The sequence below is a fragment of the Rhamphochromis longiceps genome, linkage group LG17 (assembly GCF_057381845.1).
Source record: "Rhamphochromis longiceps isolate RC_006_pf linkage group LG17, R_longiceps_female_GT1.1, whole genome shotgun sequence".
NCBI lineage: Eukaryota > Metazoa > Chordata > Actinopteri > Cichliformes > Cichlidae > Rhamphochromis > Rhamphochromis longiceps.
Window position 1 is genome coordinate 8,632,937 of NC_140573.1, and position 22,846 is coordinate 8,655,782.

The 22,846-nt window shown below is 40.9% G+C and overlaps 1 protein-coding gene across 4 annotated transcripts in view; it reads right to left on the reverse strand.

Annotated features, from left to right (window-relative positions):
- ddah1 (dimethylarginine dimethylaminohydrolase 1) overlaps positions 1-22,846 on the reverse strand; it is an 82,599-nt gene that overhangs the window by 58,273 nt on the left and 1,480 nt on the right. The window contains exons 2-3 of one of the 4 annotated variants that reach the window (XM_085387622.1): positions 22,201-22,313; positions 21,118-21,444 (exon numbers count right to left, since the gene is read on the reverse strand). In XM_085387622.1, coding sequence (XP_085243748.1) covers positions 21,118-21,411 — 294 coding nt within the window. In that variant the 5' untranslated portion in view covers positions 21,412-21,444; positions 22,201-22,313. Of the gene's footprint in view, positions 1-21,117; positions 22,121-22,185; positions 22,314-22,846 lie in introns of those variants that run through there. The other 3 variants (XM_085387621.1, XM_085387623.1, XM_085387620.1) reach the window with 3 other exon arrangements.

The window sequence follows — 22,846 nt, forward strand, 5'->3', positions numbered from 1 at the left end:
TCTCTTTAGTGTCGAGTCATCCCGTCCCATGTGTTTCCTCTGTTCGCTGTCTGCGTATATTTCCTGTTTTACTTTGAAGGTCTGTGTCTCTTGTCTCGTCATGTCAATTAGGATCAGCTGTGCCTCGCTCCTGTTTTGCCATTCCTCATTCCCCTCCATCTGTACTTATAGTGTGTGTTTTCCTGTGCTCGTTGTCGGTTCGTCTGCGTTAGTTGGCGTTTCTCCGCGTCTCTCTGCCCTCATCCAGTGTTTCTCCCTGTTTGTTCTGTGTTTCTCCCTGTATGTTGCATGTTCCAGGTTTATTAGTTTTTCCCAGTTTAGGTTCATTTCTTAGTGCTGTCCTTACCACCCTCGCTTTTGTTTGTGCTTCACCTATTGTAAATAAAACCCTCACTTGCATCAAGCCAGTACCTGCATTTTGGGTCCTTTTCTCCCACATACCACACGACCTCTGCCGCAGCCGTGACATATTTATTTTTGTCTAATATGTGTTTTTAAAGTGCTTTAAGAATAGTTGGACTGGATTGGAATGAATTAGGTTTGGGCAATCTGTTGCTGCAGCACAGAAAACTAAATTATTTGTCAACTTATTTCAATAAAAGTGACCAACAGCACAGAATGAGGGTCCAATTCAGAGACTTGAATTATCTATTTAAAGTGGCCATGACCAGTTACCAGTTAACAGCTGGTTAAAGGTATCAAGACCTTCATGTAATATCGTGTAATATAAAAATTTACAGTAGTCAAGAAACCAAATGCAAAACAGTTTTTGTACAATCTTGTAAAAGTTTTCATTTTTGCTTCTTGAGAATGTGAACATAAGACTTTGACACCTTTGGGTTATGAACTGGTGGTTATCTTTTGGTTTTATCTTGTGGAAATCACTACAAATTTAGAAAAGACACCCTGCCGCACTAGCACACAGGCACTCAATTATTGCTGCTGACCTTTAAAGCTGATACTGGCAATCATGCTTCCTGGAGGGTTAATGTGCTGATCCAGTCGAATAACCAGCTGCTATGAACATCCTCTGCTGGCCAACAGGATTCCAGTTCCCCAGTCTGCCTCCTGACCCTGCAGCCCCTGATCTGTGATCACCTGCCAGGACTGTTTCCAGTAAGGCAGAGACTGGTGTGACTTCTCCCCCACAGTGTCTGGTCTAATGACACAGATAAGATGGCACACACACATAAACACACAAGCAAATACATATGTTTAAGTCTATCCCATCAAAAGTCTGCAAAGGAGAAGAGAATTAGCCAATAGCAAACGTGGGTCTGTACAAGGAGCTGCATGAGGAAAAGTTTCTGTTTGTCAATGATAAACTTACAAGCTCAGTGTGTGTGTGTGTGTGTGTGTGTGTGTGTGTGTGTGTGTGTGTGTGTGTGTGTGTGTGAGACATGCGTGAGGCTTTTTCTTCCCAGTTTTCCGGAAGTCTCCTGGAGCCTCCCACTGCTGTGGGCCCCAGCAGATGACTTCTTATTGTGGGTTTGGAGCCTCAGAGCAATTAGATGAGTTTATGGTAAGCACTAAGAAGCGGAGAACCTTGTCATTCTGTCAGAGCCGATTTCCCCTTCGCGCTAAACACCGACCTCTCCGAGCTGCCAAGGGTGGACGCGGGCCACAGCAGAGATTTAAAAACAACAAAAAAAGGATGTTTTTGAAACCCTGGAGTCAATCAACTTTTACTTCCTGTAGCTGCATTTTGTTGCTAGGTGATTTCAAAAGGCAAAACATGCCTGCTGCTTGCTGAGGGCAGCTGTATTTAATACTTGGTAACAACATTAAGATACAAATTATATGCGCACCAAAATGCACGCATGAATTAAGGAGCATCAGCTGCGGTGAACCACAGCCTGCTGTCATTTTTACTGTGTCTATCATCATATAATCCAAGTATTGTGCAAGGGTGTAGGTCAGGGGTGCTCAATACGTCGATCGCGATCGACCAGTCGATCGCAAAGGTAGTATTGGTAGATCGCATGGCATTAAAAAAAATAGATGCCAGCCTATCATCCATCCCGTCACTTGATTGATACAGGGAAGCCAGTCAGATGACATCAGATTTTTTCTGACGCTTAGGTCGCTGCGCATGCGCAAACAGCGGCGCGAAGTGTAGTAAAACTGACAAGCTAGTCAGCGAGTTAACTCCAATTTTTAGCTCTCGGTTTTTTCTCTTAAACCTGGCCGTCAGCAGCTACTGTCCGGACTATGCATCCCTGGCTGATTCAATTCAGTGCAAGTCATCAGAGTAAACTCAGGTAATGACAAAAAATTTACATAGTTAATTGTGTTGTGAAATATTGGATATTGCGGTTATGCATGTATACATTGTAGATATAAAGAATCCTCAATATATTTATAAATAAGTATATGTTTTGGATTTTTGTAGTGGGTAGATCATTTTGACTTGGTCATTTTATAAGTAGCTCACATGCGGAAAAAGTGTGAGCACCCCTGGTGTAGGTATTCACAGGCTGCACAGGGAGTCTGTATAAACATACAGCAGCTTCAAAAGAACCCAACAGAGGCAATATAGGATCAGATAAAGGTGAGGTATTTGGCCACAGATTGACACAGGAGTGAAATTCGAAAATTCTTTCCACAGGGAAAGTGAAAACATTATACACAATAGGAGCACTAGCATAGCATTCTCTACATGAATGTAAAAGAAAGAAAATGCAGCACCTCCCCATGCAGTCCCCAGAGCATTTCCCAACACTGTTGATGTCTTTTTTCCAAGTGCAGTGCCAACAAAATACTTCATCTGCTCCACCTCAGAGGCCTGTGTATCCTCCTGAGCCTCTCTACGAGATTCACCTCTTTACCAAAGCATTTGCTGGAAAACCAAATAAACACAGTTGCACAATGGAAAGGGGGGGTCTTATGTAACTAACACTGGCCATGCCGTGGCCCAAATGTAACAATTTTCACGGCTCTGAACTTGAACACCTTCTCTTGCACACACAAGCATGCGTACACACACACACACACACACACTGCCCCATAGGAAGCTAACCAGCTATGTAGCGTGTAGTGCTTTTCTTTTCTATCTGCAGGGATTATTGAGAAATAACAGTAGGTGGGCAGACCTATGTGAGCAGAGAGACAGCTAATGCGGATTTTACGTAAAGAACAATGAGGTGCAGACCCATTCACAACAAGCTAATATTCAATATACCAGGGGGTTACTGCTAAACTTTACTGTGCACATAAAATCTCCTTCCAGTCACGTTCATCTTTTCAGCATCTAATAATATGTTTTCTCTTTGGCGGACCCCAGCATAAAGTTATGAGATGAAGTTGTTTACTGACTGCTTTTAAACATTTTTTTTAAACATTTTTAGATCTTGCTTAAGGACCCGTGTGAAATATATTGATGCTGGCTCCAACCCCTACTTAAACTATTCTTGATGTTAATTGGGTGTTTTATGCAGTGACACAATACCTCACATACTTCAGTGCTTGAGACCAGACTGATAAGAGTTTACTTTCTAGAATTAACATAAGAGACTTTAGGAGGAACACCAGTTAAACTCACAACATACAATACTTCATGTTGTATTGTCTTGCACATAACTGTGGCTGTTGTAGTAGGCGATACAATCAGTGTGACTACGCAATCAAGGCTGTGTCATTAACATCCGCCCAGCCTGACAACAGAAAGGGGTCTAAATGTAAAGAGCATTTTATCTGACAGTGTAAGGTTTAATAATTGTAGCAAGAAATAAAAATGTCCTTCATTTTTTAAATATGAAATAAAAAATAAACAAGAATCCATCGTATTCCAAGATTTTCAATTCTACAAGAAAGATTCCCCCGATTTGAGAAGCCGACAATTAGAAAATGTTTGGCAGAAAAATAATTTAATGAGTCAATTATTTGCTAACTGTCTGGATTATTCGACAAATCATTTCAGCAGTGACACAGTTTGGCTGCCGCTGCGAGTGCTGTGTGTGTGAAGGGTAACATAGAAGTAGAGTGTGTTTTCAGTATGATCCTTGGCGTGAGAACTGACTGAAAGCGGACATCACACCACACTGTGACAGCTGAGGGCAGACAGAAGAGGCAACACACATCTCGTCACTCGCCACACCAACCACGCACATACAAATTCTCACCATCATACGCATGTGGTAAATGGACTGGTTCTTATATAGCGCTTTTCTACTCTTTCTGAGCACTCAAAGCTTTATACAACTAATACATTTACACCCATTCACACAAGCACTTTTTTCTGAGTATTAAGTGCTAAGTATCTACCATTCATACACATTCACACTCCGATGAACGCATCAGAGAGCAACATGGGGTTAGTATCTTGCCCAAGGATATTTGGCATGCAGACTGGAGCAGCCTGGGATCGAACCACCAACCTCTGGTTAGTGGCTGACCTGCTCTGCCACATGAGCTACAGCCACACATGTGAATACAAGCATATACAGACAGTTAGGTCCATAATCGTTTGGAAAAAGACGCAATTGAAGTATTTCTGTCTTTCTACACTATCAGGGTGGATTTTAAACATTCATTAAGCGATTACAGTGCAGGATTTCAGCTTTAATTCAAAGCCTTTACCAAAAGTTTGCACTAACTTTTATACGTGCTCTCCAATCGTCAGAGGCTGAAAACTAAATGGACAATTGTTCCCTTGTGACAAATGAAGCAGATATGATATCTGAAGGTGTTTGTATTTTATAGCTTTTCACTGTAATTGACAATATAAGGCCTGAAGAGATGTTAGCACAAGAGACAAACAAAGTAAACATAGCAAAAACTTTAGGAGTGGCCAAATTAACAATCTGGAATGCACCGGCCAGCTCAGCAACACCAAAAGGTCGGCTAGATCACAGAAGACAGCTGAAGTGGATGATGACAGAATTATTTCCATGGTTAAAAAACAGAACTAAAACCATTTAGCCAAGTCAAGAACACTTTTAGAGGAGGTAGGCGCAGTATCTTTGTCAAGGTCAAGAGGCACCCTCATGAATCGAAATACAGACGGTTTACAACTGGGTGTAAACTCTAGGCTAACTAAACTGAGACAGATTTGCTACTAGTATTCATTCGTTTATTTTTAGACTGGGAGGGGGTGTTCACATGTAGGCCTCTGCGTAGCCTTGTGGTATATGGGTTATCTATATAACTCATAGGTGCGCTATAGGAGCACTCTTGCTACTACTTGCTTAACCTAATTTGCACAGATTACACAGATTTCTCACACACAAAGGTGCAGTATGTGAACATGTCCAAAAAAAGGAGAAAGAAACTGCAGCCAGACATTACCACACATTACCAGACGTTAAATCAAGCATCTATGAAAATACATAGTTAAGAACTGTTAATGATTATTTTGGCTGAGAAATCTTCTTCAAGTCTGTGCACTCCTATTTTCAATTACATAAATGCAATATGACATCAGAGGTGTTGGCAGAAACAGTGACTGCGACTGTTTAGTAAACCAGTGAACATGAAGGTGAGTACAGACATGCTTTTAGCCCCGAGCCACAGGACTACGATCAAACTTGTACTCCAGAAATTGAGCTTTACAGAGTACTTCTTTCAAACCTAGGGATGAATGGCATTTTCTAAAGTGGGAAATTTCTATTCTTTAAGACATTTTTTCTGTAGAAAGGTTTGTTAATGAAAACTACATGGTTTGAAAAGGAACTTTGCATCCTTGTTTACCTTACACTGGGACCTGATATGACCCTTCAGTTTATCCATTATCAGAAAAAAAAACAAACTTTTTTCTACTTTTAATTCATTACTTTTCTGATTGGATGCCCCTTGTAAACAAAAGGTTTGAATAAGAATTGGATGGCGCTTCAGTGCCCACATCCACAGACGTGAGCTATGTGTGTATGACCGTATTAGAGATATCTGTTCTCAATTACATGCAAGAGTAAACTTAAACTCTTAAGTGTTTGAAACAGGATGGATGACTTACACATTTGAGGACTTTATTAGAATTTTTGACAATTTAATGTAATGTAATATAAACATCCACTAATGTATCAGTATCTATAGGATAGAAAACACAGATAAATGCAGCATGTATAATAGCAGCACAAAGAATAGATAAAACTCAAACACGCAGTGTGAGAGTTAACAGCCGATCTCACCCATCATGTCCTCTACCCTCCTACCCTCTCCTGACTCACCCGTGTTCGGCAGACACCAGCGTATCACCTCCTCTGTCTGAGAATAAATGCACACGGTATAATCATGTTTACTTGAATAAAGACAAATAATAAGAATTCATGCAGACCACCAAGCAGGAAACAGCATTTACTGTCTGCTTCAGTCACTCTAGCCTTTATACAGCTAGTACATGACCTGGAATGCACTGTGCATATGATTAACTAAAGAAAGAAGCTGAAATTGGAGGTGAACCTATACTCTAATTATCAGCTGAGGCCTTTCCTTTAAGAAACATTTCTGTAATTTAGATTCTTTGCTGTGCTAGCTTTCTGGCCTGAGTATGTAAGAAACGGGACTAGCAGCACCTAGCCACAGTTATTGCGAAGAGCTCAATTCAAAAAGAAAAAGATGCGTGCTACCAGTCTTATTTTTCCAGCATATCTATGTGACATCCTGATATTATGCAGTACTGTGCAGAATCCTTGAACCACACTTCATTTCTATATATTTTGCTAGAGAAACGGGAAAGGCGTATAATGTTGCAGCATTGGCATTGAGCTTGAGATTATTTTCATCTTGAAAAATTAAGTTGTTAATCAGATGGCTAAAGACCTTTGCTGATGTATTTCTCTCCTGACCTCCTCCGCACATATTGGTGATGATTTAAACCAAAATTTCCCAATTTGGATTCAATACTCCACAAGACCTGTTGATTTCCAGTTACGTTCTTGTGTAATTTGGCATTCCTCTGGCTTTACCCTGTTTCTTTTCATTAAAAATGGCTTTCTTGAATAATAGATTTACTGAATGAAGGGCCAGATGCATCTCTTTGCTGGATTTTTATCCATTTATTAAGAACATGACTTTCAGATGCTGTTCATCTGCTGAAGATGCACAAGGTTTTTTCTTTATGTCTGGCACGTCTTCTTTTGTTCTCCACTTGTCCAGATTCTTCAGATTTTTTAAGGACAAATTACACACCATGCCTACTTGACTTTACCTTACAGCTAATAGCTCTTTGGGAATCACAATGCTGGTGCTATAATGTTATTTTATGCCTGTAATACTGTCTTACCTTTGACACGATCCCATGAAATTGGTGTTTATGTTTAAATGATTCATAGGTCAGTGACTTTACAATTTAAAAGGATCCCTTGAAACTGTTCAGATACAAGACTGGACTGAAAATAAGGGGGGTAAAAACAGCCAAAGTCCAAAGAAAAAAAACAACCATATTTTTAAGACCACTTCAAAAATTACACCGATATAGCAGCTTGGAAGCAAAATACAAAGGAATAAGGTGTAACGCAAGACTTTTTGGACGGTACAGTAATGTCGACCAAAAAAGGATCAAACACTCATAGTGAAAGGCCAAAGCAGATTCAGCTAACTGAAGTCCAATGGTAATGCAGATCTACTTTAAGCAAATCGTTTGTGAAATACATAAATTATTACCAATTAATTCTGACACCCTAAACCTCTGTGGCTCTAAGCAGAATTTTGATATTGTCTCATGGTTGGAATGGAATCACGTGAACTCATTGGCTGACAGCATTTCTGCTCAGAAAGCATCCAGTGCATAATGAATGTCATCTTCTTGAATCCTCTAATTAACTGCATCATTAGCTTGGCATCCACTTACTTTAAATTGCTCACACAATTGAGGAGTGTCATGCAATTCCTCTTTTGGGAATAGGAGTGGTGATGGTATCATTCTACTCAGAAACATGACAATAAGGCACAGCAACATGGCCACATATTGTTCAAATGCTGAGATTATCTCATTACATCGGCCAAGATTCACTCGCTGTTAAATTCAATTTCTAGTGTGCCTTGTACGGCGGCACAATTAAAAAGTATTCTGCAAACCGCATTAGTCAGACTAAATAATGGAGACCAAAAAAGTGCTAACTCAGAGAGGGCGGCTCTGGAGGAAAAAGGGCGCCTGAGATATATCACTTTCATCAAAGACCAATGGGTGGGCCTTTCCAAAGAGGCAGAGAGCAGGAGAAGTTCATACAGAGACAGAAGTATTTGTTCCAGGCTGTGATGGATGAACCAAAAATTAAGCGAAGACACGTGAAGCATTCATCATTGACAGAGTGATGATTATCATCAGTTTATGATTAGTGAACATTTCAACAAGTGCAAAGATGCATTCCTGTTCAGTCGTGGATCTTCCATACAAATCTCCAGCAGTAATACATGTAGGGCTGCCACAAACGATTATTTTGATAGTCGACTAGTCACCGATTATTTTTGCGATTAGTCGACTAATCAGATCATCATCCATTGAACGTAAAAGTACAGCTTATTGCACCAGCAGCATCTGCTCTTATATAACTAGCATTAGCTTACAGCTTTAAGTGTTTAAGGTCTGTGCTAACTAAACATAAAGACAAGATGATAGTTAATTGAATTCTAATTAAATGTGCAGATTGTTTCGGTGGAGTTTAATAAACTCAGCCGATTTACTCAGGAACAAATAAAATACTGAAAAAATCCAAACAATAACATTTTTAAGTTATCTAAGTGACTTGTATATGTTTAACCTGAGTAGGGCGGTGGGTTTGAAAACGATCTGCCGGGAGTCCGGTGCTCTCATGGCCCCCGGCTAGCTATCGAGCTAGTGGGTAACAGACGCCTCCGAAAACGTCGGAGCGCTTTTGAAAATATGTGGTGTCTTGATAAACTGAGCAGATATTTGAGGTTTACACAGCTACATTCTCGCCTGAAAATATGTTAAACGTTTATTTTGTGACCCAGAAAGAATAATAAGAGTAATATTAAAACTAACTAGCTGCCGCCATTGTTGACAACTGCGCTGGGCCGCGCTATGAATTCTGGGACACAGTTTCTTCTTCTTCGGGGTTTAACGGCAGCTGGCATCCTTGTACATGCAGTGCTGCCATCTTCTGTTTCAGTCCGTTATTACACTCTTAAATCCTGCTACTTATTCCTGCTTTTGGGATCTTACAAAGCTTCAAATGACGCGTCGACTATTAAATCAGTCGTCGACGATTTTGATAGTCGACGTAATCGTGACTAGTCGACTAATCGTGGCAGCCCTAAATACATGTTTGTTGTGGAAAAAAGAAAAAAGAAAAAAAAAAAAGAAAAAGGACATTTTGCAGACAAGAGACAACAGGAGAGATATGATGACAGGAATGAAGGGGAAACTGGAACGTGCTGCAGAAACAAATGGCTTCATGTTCCCGTCAGAAAGATAATTTTGAAACAATATTGGCTCTGTGATCTGAGAGCTGAGCAGATGTAAAAACATTGTTTTTTTGCCTGGGCAGTGCTCTGGAGGCTTTGCATATTCAACTAAAACGAAGTAGAAAACAGAACTAAACCCAGGACTCAATCCAGCAATGAAGCACAAAATCTACACGACACGACTGCTGTTCACATCAGAGACAAAAGATAAGATGGGGAATATGGCCTTAAATACACGTGTCTGCAGGCGGAGGTGCTTTTCTATGGGTGGAATTGAACACACACATTCATAAGCAGCATATGCAGCTCTGTGTGAGTGCCACCTTTTTGTTTTTGGTCCGCACAAAGAGTAGTTATATTGTTAATTGCTAACAACAGTGTGAAAGGCTTACCTAGTTTAAGCTGCCATCAAGGGCTTGGTTACGCTTAATCTTCTGATGTGACCACAAGCACGTGAAATAAAAGGGTTAATAATTTGTGCCGTGTGTACTTCCAGTGGAATTGACACAGAAGGCCTAAAGTTACAGTAGCACTTGGAAAAATTAAAGTAGTTACAAAATCCTTGAAGTTAAGCTTCAACTTGTGCCTCATTTACTTTTGTTTTTAATTGGTTGAGTTCAATGTTTCATCACTTACTTCACTATTGATGTGGCTCCAGGTTGCCAGGAGCGAGGCACTGTTTCGAACAGAAACCAAGCGCCAAAAGCAAAACAGTTTCGACCATGTTCTATCAACACTATAATGAACCTTGCTTTTACAACACTTACTGATTGTGTGTAGAATTACATTATTTCAGCTCGTATGAGCTCATTGGAAAAAAAAAAAAAGTCTATTTAAGTTAGTAGCCTGATACAGACTTCCTTTAATGTTTTGTCGGTTTAAACTGCCAACTGAGGAAAAAACAGCATCACATCAGCGCCTGGTGATAATTACATGCAGGATATGAGCAGTATTTTGACAGAGTCACACCTGTAAACCCACTGTGGAGACACATTTTTAGCTTTTTGGGGTACTTTGAACGCGCTTTTCATCAACACAGAGTCATCTGTCTGAATGTTAAAATCCAGAAAAAATAAAAGCAGTTAAAGCTTCAGCAAATGATCAGTTATTATAAAGAGACAACAGCAGAAAGTTCTTTACCAGAGAAGGTATAAGCCATACGTTCTAAGCATGCTAGCTGCTTAGCTTTGTGGACAATTTTATTCCGTCGCTCTGTTGACTTATCCACCACTTTGGGTTGGATTGCCTCGAAACTGCAAACTTTCATGGTCCTGAAGGAGTAAATCTTTATAGCAGTGAATATCCACCAATTTTTCTTCAAACACATGGAACAGATTTGTCTGAACACTTGTGGTGGTGACAAAAATCAGTATAGAAACACAATCCTCATATTGACCCTCATTTATTAATAAGTGTGTCAAAAACGCCCCAAAAGTCTGTTTGCATGCCATATCAGGTTTAAGGCATGTGGGCACCAGCAGATTATCTTCTTACCAACATGCACATGTTAGTTATTCTAAATCAATAGGCTCAATCTGCGTACTATGTGCATACAGCCACACCCCCATTTTTCTACATAAGGAAAGAGGTTTACCTGGAGGTAAAGTGGAAAGAGTCGATATGAAGATATAAGAGAGAAGCTTGCACCTTTAAGGCAACAAAGAAGGAGAAAATCTGAATTTAGAAACTTAAATAATAGTGTCCAAAGAGGTAGGCGGGAAAGGGGGAGCTTTCCAAAGTTTTTCCGCTCCAGGCCGACAGTCTGTAACATTCTCATCTGGTTAAACGCAGTCTGTGGACTCCATTCAGCCTGATGGGCAGCACTCTGTGTTAATGCTTATTAGCATGCTAACATAGAGAGCAGTAAACAATTGTTTCACCACTATTGCTGGCTATTCACCCTCAATTTATCACTTTTGTCTTCACATAAAAAAGAAAGGAAGCAAACTAGGGTCAGTAAATCTCCGGCTGTCCTAAAATTATTCAAATAAATATATCAAAACTATAACTAGCATCTCATAGTCACCAAGCAAAAGACTTTGAAGGATTTTAATAGCAGAACAACAAAGTTTAGCATCATATGTTTTTTTTATTAGTTTTACAGGTTAATGACCAGAAAAATGTTCATGCAGAATATCGTGGTGTTTCAGTGAAGATGACCTTTAACCTTTTGCATTTTGAATGTCAGCTCCAGTGCATGAAGTTGTTGTTTAGTGACAGCGGAGGAAACTCGGCATTTAAACACAACTGTCAAATAGCCTGACAGACAAGAGGCTGTAGCCTGGAAGGCTTGAGATATTCCCTTTGTGTCTCTCAGAGTATTTTGTTTTTAAGATTGAGAATAAAAGATACGTGTGAGAGTGAAAAGTCAAACATTGAGAGAGAAAGCAGAGAGAAAGATAATAAAATGAGCATTAATATATTTCAGTTAGCCTTCTGACTTCAGCTTGATTTACTAACTGTAGTAAAATGTGGCAGAGGCAAACATTTTGTCATCAGCAGCTTTTAGTTTATTACGGGATACCAAGATAAATGCTTACTGGCGTTTTCAGTATTAGAGATGCTTGTTGTGTTTCAAAAAAAATAGACATGGTCAAGACGACCCGCTGAAGTTCAAACTAAGTGTCAGAATGGGGAAGAAGGGGGATTTACGTAACTTTGAATGTGGAATGGTTGTTGTGTCAGACAGGCTCATCTAAGTATTTCAAAAAACTGTTGACATGCTGGGATTTTCCTACACAACTAAGTTAAAAAGGCCTCATTGATGCCAGAGATCAGAGGAAAATAGCCAGACAGCTTCAAGCTGATAAGAAGACAAGAGAACCTCAAATAACCACCCACTACAACCAAAGCACACAGAGCATCTCTGAATGGACAGCATGTCAAACCTTAAAGGAGGTGTGCTGCAGCAGCAGAACATCACACGGGGTGTCACCCCTATCAGCTGAGAACACAGAACTTGCACAGGCTCACTAAAATGAGACAATAGATGACTGGAAAAACATAGCCTGGTCTCATGAGTCTCGATTTCAGTGACATTCGGACAACAGGGTCAGAATTCGGCATGACATTTCTTGAACATGCCAAATTGTTCTGTGTATCTAAATGGCCTCCACAGTCTCCATATCTGACTTGGACAGAGCACCTTTGGGATGTGATAGAACAGGAGAGTCACATCATCTCTCAATGTTTCCAGCACCTTTGTAATCGATGCACTGATGAATTAAGACAGTTCAGAAAGCAAAAATGGCAGCTAACCCAATATTAGCAATGTGTAACTAATACATGGTCAGTGAATTCACATCACTTTAACACTTTTTCCATATTAATGCATGCCTCAGAGTACAAATCCCCAAAAGCAAGCATTGCTCCACTTATAAATGGTAAAGTCTTGAAGTACAGGTGCTAAGAGGGATTGTGAGCTTACATATTTACTTTCATTGGCACTCCTGGAATCAAAGGTCAGTGAAACTTCCCTTTAGATGTGGTAAAAACGGCAATGCACCAGCTCAAAGCTTAAAGCAAATATTTCAAATCACAAGAGAAACATTGCTAAGACTGCAAGGGCAAGGACATTTTTAAAGGAAATTTAAATTATTAAATTAGAATGAAAAATTCTTTGCCCACTGAAAAGTGAAAATATGTATCAATCTCCACTTAGTATTACTTTACTCTGAATTTGTAGTCTGGTGGATCCGAGATCAGAAAGTAGACAAAAGTAGAAAAATGTTCAAAAGTAAGGAGAAAACTACACAGCACATCATTTTTCTAAACTAAATGGGCCTTTCTCACATTACCAAAACTTCAAGTGAAAAAAAGGACAACTTTTTTTCTTTACTTATTCTGCACCCTTTCTGACCTCAGCAAGGCTGTCTATGCCTGGCCTACTTCCTATGTCTTCCACTGCTTGGTCTCACATACCAAACCAGACATTCGCACACCCACGGTGACGGCCGAGTGTGACCGGGTCATCCCGCGAGGCTGAGAGGAGTTCCTGTTCACGAGTCTCCCACATCTGTCTCCCAGGCTGCCGCGCTGATGCTGAGTTGGAGGGGTTGCGGTGGGTGAACCTGGGGCTAAAAGTGGGCGTGGTCCAAGATTATTGGGGAGGGTTGTCTAGGCTGTTCACCCACTTCCATCTTTGCACAACCCACATGAGAGGCAAAGCCCCGGCACGTGCTGGCTGACCCATGCAGAAAACTAAAGAGGTGGATCACTTAACGTTCGGTGTGGTTTGATTTGATTTACTACACCTTTACAAATTAACTTATTTTATCTAGTAAAATGTGTGTATTTTCATTTCAAGTCAGCGAGGGAAACATTTATAGCACTTTCTACACATCCTACACAAGTCAGTCAAAAGGAGACTTATAGTTTTTGAGTGGCGAACAAGCTACATTACTAAGTGGGTGATTTAACACAACAGTTAGTCCATTAATATAAATGTAGGCAATTATGTGAGCGAGACTGTACAGCTAATGCTTTGACGGTCTCAAGAATGAATGAGGATGGGAGAAAGCAGCGGCACCAAGATGTTACGAATGAAAGATCCAGACGAGGAAATCAGACAGGCAAACAGCGGGAGGAAGGGCAAGTTAAATGCGGTAGGAATGTTACAGACAGTTGGGGAATGCACGTAGACCCCGTCCCACACGCTGCTGGCGGATTTCAGATGTCTCGCCCTTCTCCGACGTTCGCACTCGGATGTTAAGTCTCCGCAAAGGAAGCCAGTTCAGTTCTGTTAGGGAAGTCGTATAAGAGCAGGGGAGGGCAGCGAGGAATCGGCATCTGCAAAAGGCCGTCTAGTCAAAACAAGGCTCATGTGCTGTCTGGTGTTCGCTTGTGGGGGTAGCTACACGAAGCATGACCGGAAAAGGGGGCCCACGTGGAAGCATAAACTACGTGGACTGAACCTAAATATTACGTCTATAAAAACATGACCTAAATATTGTGTCTGTGGAGCAGGATTTTCCATCCTGTCTCCACACCTGGAGACATCCAAGTCTTGTACACTCAGTTATGACAGATTTTTAGCACTTTTTAAATGATTGCTATTTTCCAGGCAACTTGCAGTCGCCCTTTAAGCCGTGTGCTATTACAAGATACAGTAGGTCTCAAGTAGCACACTCTAAATATTTAGGGGCCACACTTAAAACATCAGTGTCAGAGGAGGAGTTCAGTAATTACCTCACTGAAGCTTTGAATTCTACTTGATAAAACTAAATCCCGCACGCCTGCCTGCTTAGCTGCTGCAAGTTAAGGTCTTTTTTTTTTGCCTGAGCAAAAACATAAAAAGTGAGGGTCGAGGATCAGAGAAGGGATTTTCTTTCTAGGCAATTAAACTCGACTTTGCTGTCAGACTCAGAGGCTGCCAGCACAACCTGATGCTCCAGGTAAGAATACGAAAAAAAAAAAAAAAAAAAAGTCAGCTGTCTGTAGTTACTGGGGCGACAATTATACGGCGCAGTTCAAAAGTTCAGCAGAAATCACTACTGTGAAAACACCTTCTATCCACCAAGGCGTCACTCCCAAGGATTGAAGAGCATCTCCATCCACCCTACGAGAGGAAGCAATCCCAGAGTGAGACGCTTGAAAACCACGAGTCTGCTGAAGCAACACTGTTACGGCTGGCTAATTCTCGAGCAAAAGTTACAACCCAAATTTTATCTACCTTTGGGTTCTCACAGGCAGAAATGCCACATTTCCGTGCTTGTGCCGTAATTATGAAAGTCTGAACAACCTGCTCGCTCGGCAGCAGGCGAAGTGATGAAACGGAGGTTATGGTTCGAGCAGATTAGAGGTTACAGTGTAATTTTAGAACTGTTCTGCCGTGAAATTGCACTTTCATCTCCAGCTTGAAAACAGACAAAAAGCAATATTTAAATCTAAAAAAAAAAGAAAAAGAAAAAACATATCTTGACTCGAAACAACATTTTTACACACAATCCATGTCACATGTTCAACTTTGGCATCTTTGTGGCCAGACAGCAGATCACCAAGGGCAAAGGAACCATTTTTTCTAATGTGCACTAACGGGCTGGACTGAATGTGAAGAGCAGCAGGTTGACTGTGATTACTCTGCTCTGCACTCTGTCACAGAGAATGAACCCAGTTATTCTCTGGAGGAAAACTAATTTTGTTGTGCCATGTCCAACAGCTGCCTGTTTCAGAGGCCAATGCGAGGCTGTGGCCACAGTGAGAGTGGAGACTAAATGATAAGATTCTGTTTGGTAGTGTGGTTTTCTTACAGCAAGGGTCAAATGAAGACATTTTTTATACCCTGACCAACATGTTTGGGATAAATGTAAAAGAAAAAACTGGCAATAATGAGAACGAGCATAAAAATCATAGAAACATTTTTATATTATATTGATCTGGGGAGCCTTTTTTCCTCTTTTTTTTTTTTTTTAGCCTCAGGTCTCATTTGTACTTTTGTGTCCGTGATGCGTCCTGGATCTCCCCAGAGAGTTAAAAGAGCAGTCCACTGTGTGCTACTCAATTCCAGTGGGAACGTCTCACTTGGACAACTCAGGATGTTACAGCAGAACTCCTCATCGACAGTTGGGGGCACGTCTGTAACATGAATGGGAAGTTTAAGGCCGTCATGTCCCTCTCCTTCCAGCTTCTAGCTACTGACTCTTCAGCTGCTGTTCGGTCTGGGTCACAGCACAAAAGTTGGTACACATATACGCTTTCTTTGGTACCCTCAATGAAATCACATATGTGCATACACAAGACAGAACCCCCAAAGAGGAACATTTTGTATCAGGTATTTCTTTTTTTGAACTGTTAAAGAACTTTTCTTATTTCCACATCGACCTGATTTTATTGCCCTTTTGACTTCTCTTTGACCTAATTTTGTTATCACTGTTACTTATCTCTAAGAAACACAAACTCACTCTATCACATTTAGGGATGGGTATTGATAAGATTTTAACGATTCCGATTCCATTTTCGATTCTGTTTAACGATTCGATTCTCTTATCGATTATTTTTTTTTTTAAAAGGAGAACACTAAAGTCGATTAGCTTAGAACTGTGTTTTATATCTTCTCTTTGAACAAGATAGAAATTTAGGAGTAACATGGCCTTACAAACCCAACAGTGAGATCTTAAGAGATCCACAGCCTACGGCTCTTCAATGGGGTGTCACGGGGTCCCCAGGAAAAAAAATGTATATGTAAAATAATAAAATAAATATTCTCCTGTAGCAATAACAAAGTTTAACATAAATTATTCTGGCCTGAAAGGAGACGCTACCGGTAGACTGCAGCGAGAACTGCCAGCATCTGAGCCAGCCAGACTCTGTCTCTCTCATCATGGTTATCTAAATGCAACGCACAGTAATAGCAGGTTTTGTAATAAGGTAAATCACGCTAACATAATGTGCAATGCTAATTGATTAGTTACCTGCAGTATTAACGGGAGAGGACGTGGAAACGCTACCGCTGCTGCTGGGTTGAGCTTCGCTAGTCCGGAGCGGATCAAAAACACGACATTCGTTGAACGCAATCGCGTGTTTTTTGAGCAAATGCTTTTGCATGTTCGTAGTGTTTCCTCCCTTTGATGAAATCTCTACTTTGCAAGTATTGCACGTTGCCCTGTTGTCATCCTTTCTCATAAAGTGTAACCAAACTTTTGAGCGTTTGTGCCGCTCAGGCGCCGTGTTTCCTACTGGGTAAAAGACGCTACTCAACGTGATGACGTCATTCGGGGCGACTGGAATCGATAAGGGAATCGTTTATAAAAGTGGCAAACGATTCCAAGGAATTGAAACAGTGGGAACCGGTTCTCAACAAGAACCGGTTTTCGATACCCATCCCTAATCACATTGAGTGGCTGGCTGGTTTGACTCACACCCTTTACGCAGTCAGTTTCTGCTTTCTGGATGCCGGCCTTTAGTCCCAAAATGCAGGAAAAGCCACGCTTTGCTCCAGCAGCCATCAATCAACCAAATAAAAATAAAAAAATTTTAAACCCACATGATTATTTACACTTTGTTATGCTGTAAATGAGTTATCTGTTGTTTGTTGTCTGTGTTTAAAAAAAAAAAAAAAATGTGAGCCAGCCCAAATATGGAACTGATCACACCTTGTACTTGGGGGACAAACTAGACATATTTCTAACTTGTGACCTTTTTATCCAAAAGTTAACTTCAGTTCAGTTGAATAAGCTTGTACTTTAAAATCCCTTTAAAAATCCTTTGCAAAACTGTCCTCCATGTAAAGATGAACCTGAGCTGCTGCTGAAAGCAGGATCAATAAAGTATTTACGCAAGCGAAAACATGCGAGTTTTGATTGGCACGAGGACGCCAGCAGTTCAAAACCTGCGTCAGAGCTTCTGAAGAGAGGAACAACAACACAATCATGCAGGCTCATCCACAGCACATCTGCAGCACGCTCATTTCTGCTGGATTCACTTGTCATTAAATTATAGGCTGAAATGTGGTCAGTGGGTCACAGGGGTATTTTCCTTTTCCTTATTTATTGTTATTCATTCTTTGCATGCAGAGCACAGCTCAGTGAGACTTCCTGTTGTTGCTGTGCTGTCAGTACTTTGTGTGAGTCCTCAGCTCGCAAGCGGTCAACACCAGTCATGAGCCAAGTGGGCCATGGTGGCATAGGACTTTACATGCAACAGCTCTGGTGAAGCGACAAGAATGATGGTTAAAAAAAAGACTCAATGAATAGCAGAAACAGACAAAAAATTACCAAAAAAAACCTGATAAAAACATCTGTCACAAAGAGAAAGTCATCCTTAATACAAAGCTCTGCTCATGTTTGTCACTGGCCTCGAAAAGCTAACCAATTTGCCGTAATAACACAGCACAAGGTGGCTGTTTGCAATCTGAAAAGGGAAGCTCGCAAGCTGTCAAAGCAAAATCTTATAATTACTACTTTTCTGGGAACAAAATGCATTCAAAGCTGAAAACTGTATTTCAGACGTATGTTCTTGGGGACCTTGAGTAAATATTTTCCATCTCTGTTTTTCGAAAATGTTCGACATTATACGCAAACGGTTTGGCATCCCAGCTCCTCACGGAGTAACTAAAGCCAAAAAAACAGAGCCATTTTCATTATGACGCATAAATGGGTTCATAATAAGCAAGAAATTAAAGGTCATATGACAATCCACAGCTCCTCTTTCAGTGAATTCTGTCAGTTAAGCATTCATACTAATGCTCGGCATTCAGGGGAAAAATAGCTTCGGCTCTTTGTTGGAGTGGTTTATACAGAGCTCCAGGCTGTAGTACCCAATAATGCAATCAATTTAGACAAACATTTCTCCTCATAGAAAAGCTTTTAAGCAAAAGCCTAATGGAAAAGATTCTAGCAATCTTTGAGAAATTACAGAGCTGAACAATTTTAAAATCTACAATGCATTTGATCAAATGCAAAAAAAAGTATCCTGAAAAACAGAGAGGAAAAGTCAGATAACACAAACCAACTTGTTAATCTGCCATGTAGTGACAAGAGGATTGCAATAACATGAGCAAATGAAACTTGATGCAGATCTAATGGACCAGAAACCAATAACCAAGACTAAAATAATAACAACACAGCAAGTGACACCTTTGAATTCCCACATTAATTTCCTCGTGTCATTTCACACGAGCTCTCTAAAGCGCTTGATCAACACACTTTACATTCGGAACAAAGTTTTGCTTTCCCTCGACAATCCAAAGGACGTGTACCCCGGGGGTCCCATTTCACTGCAGGGCAACCTGCATGTGGCGAATAAAGCTTTGATTGATTGATTGGTTATTTCAAAAGAATCAATGATAGAGGCTCGCTTACTTTCTTAATCGCGAGCGGCGACGAGGCTTTTCCTGAAACCTGCACTGAGCCTTCCTTCATACATCTTCAATAAGTAAAAATCAATAAACCCTTGTCTCGTCTGAGCAAATTATCAGCAATAATTGGTAAGGAGAGACATGAATATGTTGTAGTCGAGCTCTGTAAGCATTGACTTTGATAAGAGCGTGAAGAAAACCGGACTGTGTTTGAATGAAAGGCAGGAAAACAAGCTGATGACACATGTTTTGGTGATACGTGTGCAGGAGATACAAGGAGCAGAGCATTTTGTCCATTTTTTAAAACCCTATAGCTGTGTTAAAAACAGAGCATTACACTGGGAACGGTTGTTCAGCTCCATGTATATATAAAGTCCCAAAATGACATTACACAGAAAAGCTTCTCATCTCTGCACGCACACATAAACAAGCAGAAACATTCCTTTATCACTCACTGCCAAGCTGCCACATAACATTAACTGTGGAACAAAAGCTTTTCTGCTCCCTTTAGTGTGGAAAGCCATTTGTTGATTTTTCACAGCGTATCCTACGGCCCACGGGGCTTTAACTCGCACAATCATAATGATGTGTCATTTGCGCTGAAAATTATATCTCATTACGAATATAAGTATCCAGTTCAGCAAAGTCATTTATAATTCCACCCAAGACAGGAGTCATTTACTCATTAGAATCCATCTGTGGCTGTTTTGCAAACATTTATGTTCTTATATCTCAGAAGTTTCCAAAATTTTTTGCTTTTTTCTTTTAATTAATGAAACTTTCCCATGAGCTGAACACAGGCTGGACACCAAACCGCTGCAATTTTGTGTATGAAATCTAGAAGAAAAAAAAAAAATCACATTTAAAGGTTATAAAGTATCACAGTGAAAGTGCGCTGATGGCTTTGGAACATGTTCACACAAATATAATGGGCAGTGCGCTCAACATAAATGAAATGTGGTGGTTGAAGGTAGCAGCGCCGAGCTTTTCAATCAATATCCCCGCCGCCAGTGAGGCCGGGGACCATTAGCACCAGTGAGCCAAGCAAAGTAACTCTGATGTGAAATGACAGGGGCTTTCACAGAAACCATCCTACCATTTCCCTCATTGTCATTCACACACACATAAACACACACACCCTACATTTCAGCCAGCCTCACTAGGCAACCAAGTGCACTCATACTGTTGTCTTGTTTCAGAAAAAATGGATTGATTGATTCATTTCTGTGGAGTCCTAAATTCACCTCCCCCTTGCTCTTCCTCTTGACATCTCATCAGACTCCTAATCAGCCAGAATCTGAGCTACTTGGCTTCTAGGATGCTCTGACATTAATGCTCTCCATACCACAGAAACAATATGATGTTAAAGTTGGCAATACATACTAAAAGTGCATGAACATTCAGCATCTCAGTTCTTTTTAAACTGTCACTTTTTTATATAGTTTTTGTAGTGTGCTATGTTAAAAACAAAAGCAGCATTGTCTTTAATATGGGCGTTGCCTCATATAAGTAATGAGCATAATTCCTGTTTAAAGGCTGGTGCACAGTGCACTGGGTTAATATGTGTTGCCTAGTATACATACAGCTGGTTTCACGTATAGCTTTGAATAGTGCAGCTCTTTTCCAGGCTGTAAAATTCAAAATCTGAATCCAAGCTTGTTTAAGGATGAATTAAATACTACACATCCGATTTTATTTAAGTTAATTAGAAACTGACTCATGCTTACGTTTTCGTTGATGTTATTAACTGGTAAAAATATATGTTTATAACCCACCTACGTGCTGTGACCCTCATCACCCACTTGTATATCTTGATGCCAGTGCATCCAGCTGCTTATTCCTGCAGCTTAATTGCATGCCAAGTGAGCACAGCGGACAAAGGAGGCGGGAGGACGCCTTCCTTTCCACTTTCACATCAAACTTTATTTTCGTCGTACTGAATCATGCTGACACTGCCCTACCTCTCCTCTCCTGCTCTCAGCCCCGGGTCTGGTGATGAGCGCCGTGTCACCGCACACCACGGCCGCGTCCTCCACGAACACGCAGTCCGGGAGCGACTCGTCCGCGGGGAGCTCGACCACCTCCAGCCCGAGCCTCGTCCTCAGGACCTCGACGTAAGCCTCTTGCTCCTTCACCGCCTTGGCCAGGTCCACCTCCGTCTGGCTGCTCCGCAGCGCTTCTTTGGCCAGGGACACAGGGATTCCCCGAACGACGGCGTGGGTGTAATGACCGAAAGCTGCCATCAAACCAGCCATGTTTTGCGTTCCCTTTACTTGGCACGTTCAAATCTGGAGAAAAAAAACACCCTGAGAGACAACTCGGCGAATGAATGCGAGAGAAAAATACTAGAGTCAGCTGACTCGATAATTCCTAGCTTGCTTATTTGTTCCCTGTTAGTTTGTTGGGCTTTTATTCTTTATTTACAGTAGCCTGCTGCACACAGTGTCAGTCAGCCCTGCTCCAGTCTCCAGGCGAGCGACAGCGCTTCGGTGACGCGCACCGACCATCACGTGTAGCCTGAGTCTGTCAGCCCTCAGCCAGGCGCTCAGCCCAGGACCCCATGAGCCTATGGCTCAATCAATTATCCACTGGATCAACAGAGCAAAACCTGATAGTAAAACCCGAGTTAACAGTCTATTCAAATCATTAACAAGGAAAAATACAGGTTCCATATCTCTGTAGGGACAAATCAGAAAACAAAACAAAAAGGGTTTGTTAGATTTTTTTTTTGCCAAGGAAAATGCAAAACACTACCCGGATGTAGCTTTTCAGTTATAGAAGGACATACATTTCCCTTCATATGTGGTTGTAAATAATGCTGTGGACTGTTGGCTGGTCAATTAGAATCAGAATGTCTTTACTGTCTTTGTCACAGGTACAACGAAATTAAAAGTGGTCTGCGATCAGTGCATCATCCATAGAAATATAAAAATATAAATGAATAATAAAATTAATAAATGGAATGCTTAGACCAGGGGTGGGCAATTCCAGGCCCCGAGGGCCGGTGTCCTGCAGGTTTTAGATCTCACCTTGGGTCAACACACCTGAATCACATGATTATCATCATCATCATTGAAGGAAACGGTTTCCAGGGCCTAATCCGTGGATCGACTTCCTTCGAGGCGTGGACGTCTATCAGCAGAGAATGTACCTTCACCTATCAGCAGAGAATGTACCTTAGTCTGTAACACAGTCAAATATATTCTCAAGTAATATTCAAGCATGCCATTCAGCGTGTTAGTACGAGCTCGGGAGCAGCTTGGGAGAACAAGAAAACAGAGACTGCTTCAGATTGTCTTCCCAAATTGACTCAACTTTATTCACAAGTATAACAGTTTATATAGAGGGTAAAATTCATGAGACAGCAGATTATCAGTTTAAACCAGTACAGACCAAGATAAGGCAGCGTCTTCCTGCCCTTGGGTGAAGAAGCATCTTTTGTGTAGTTTATTAGTTCAGCTACAATTGTGATTATCTCAGCGACATATTTTCAAGGCACAAAACAAAGAGTTCTTTCATTAGTGAAATCTGAAACAAACCATTTGGCCTTCAACAGGCGTCTAAAAGATTAAGAAACTAATGTAGCTGAGGGAGTGATCTCTGTGGTATTTCAACCTTGTACCAGCCTGTGATTCTCACACATCAATTCTTGGGTCAAAGAGAAAAATAACTAAAACAAAGGGGCCTTAT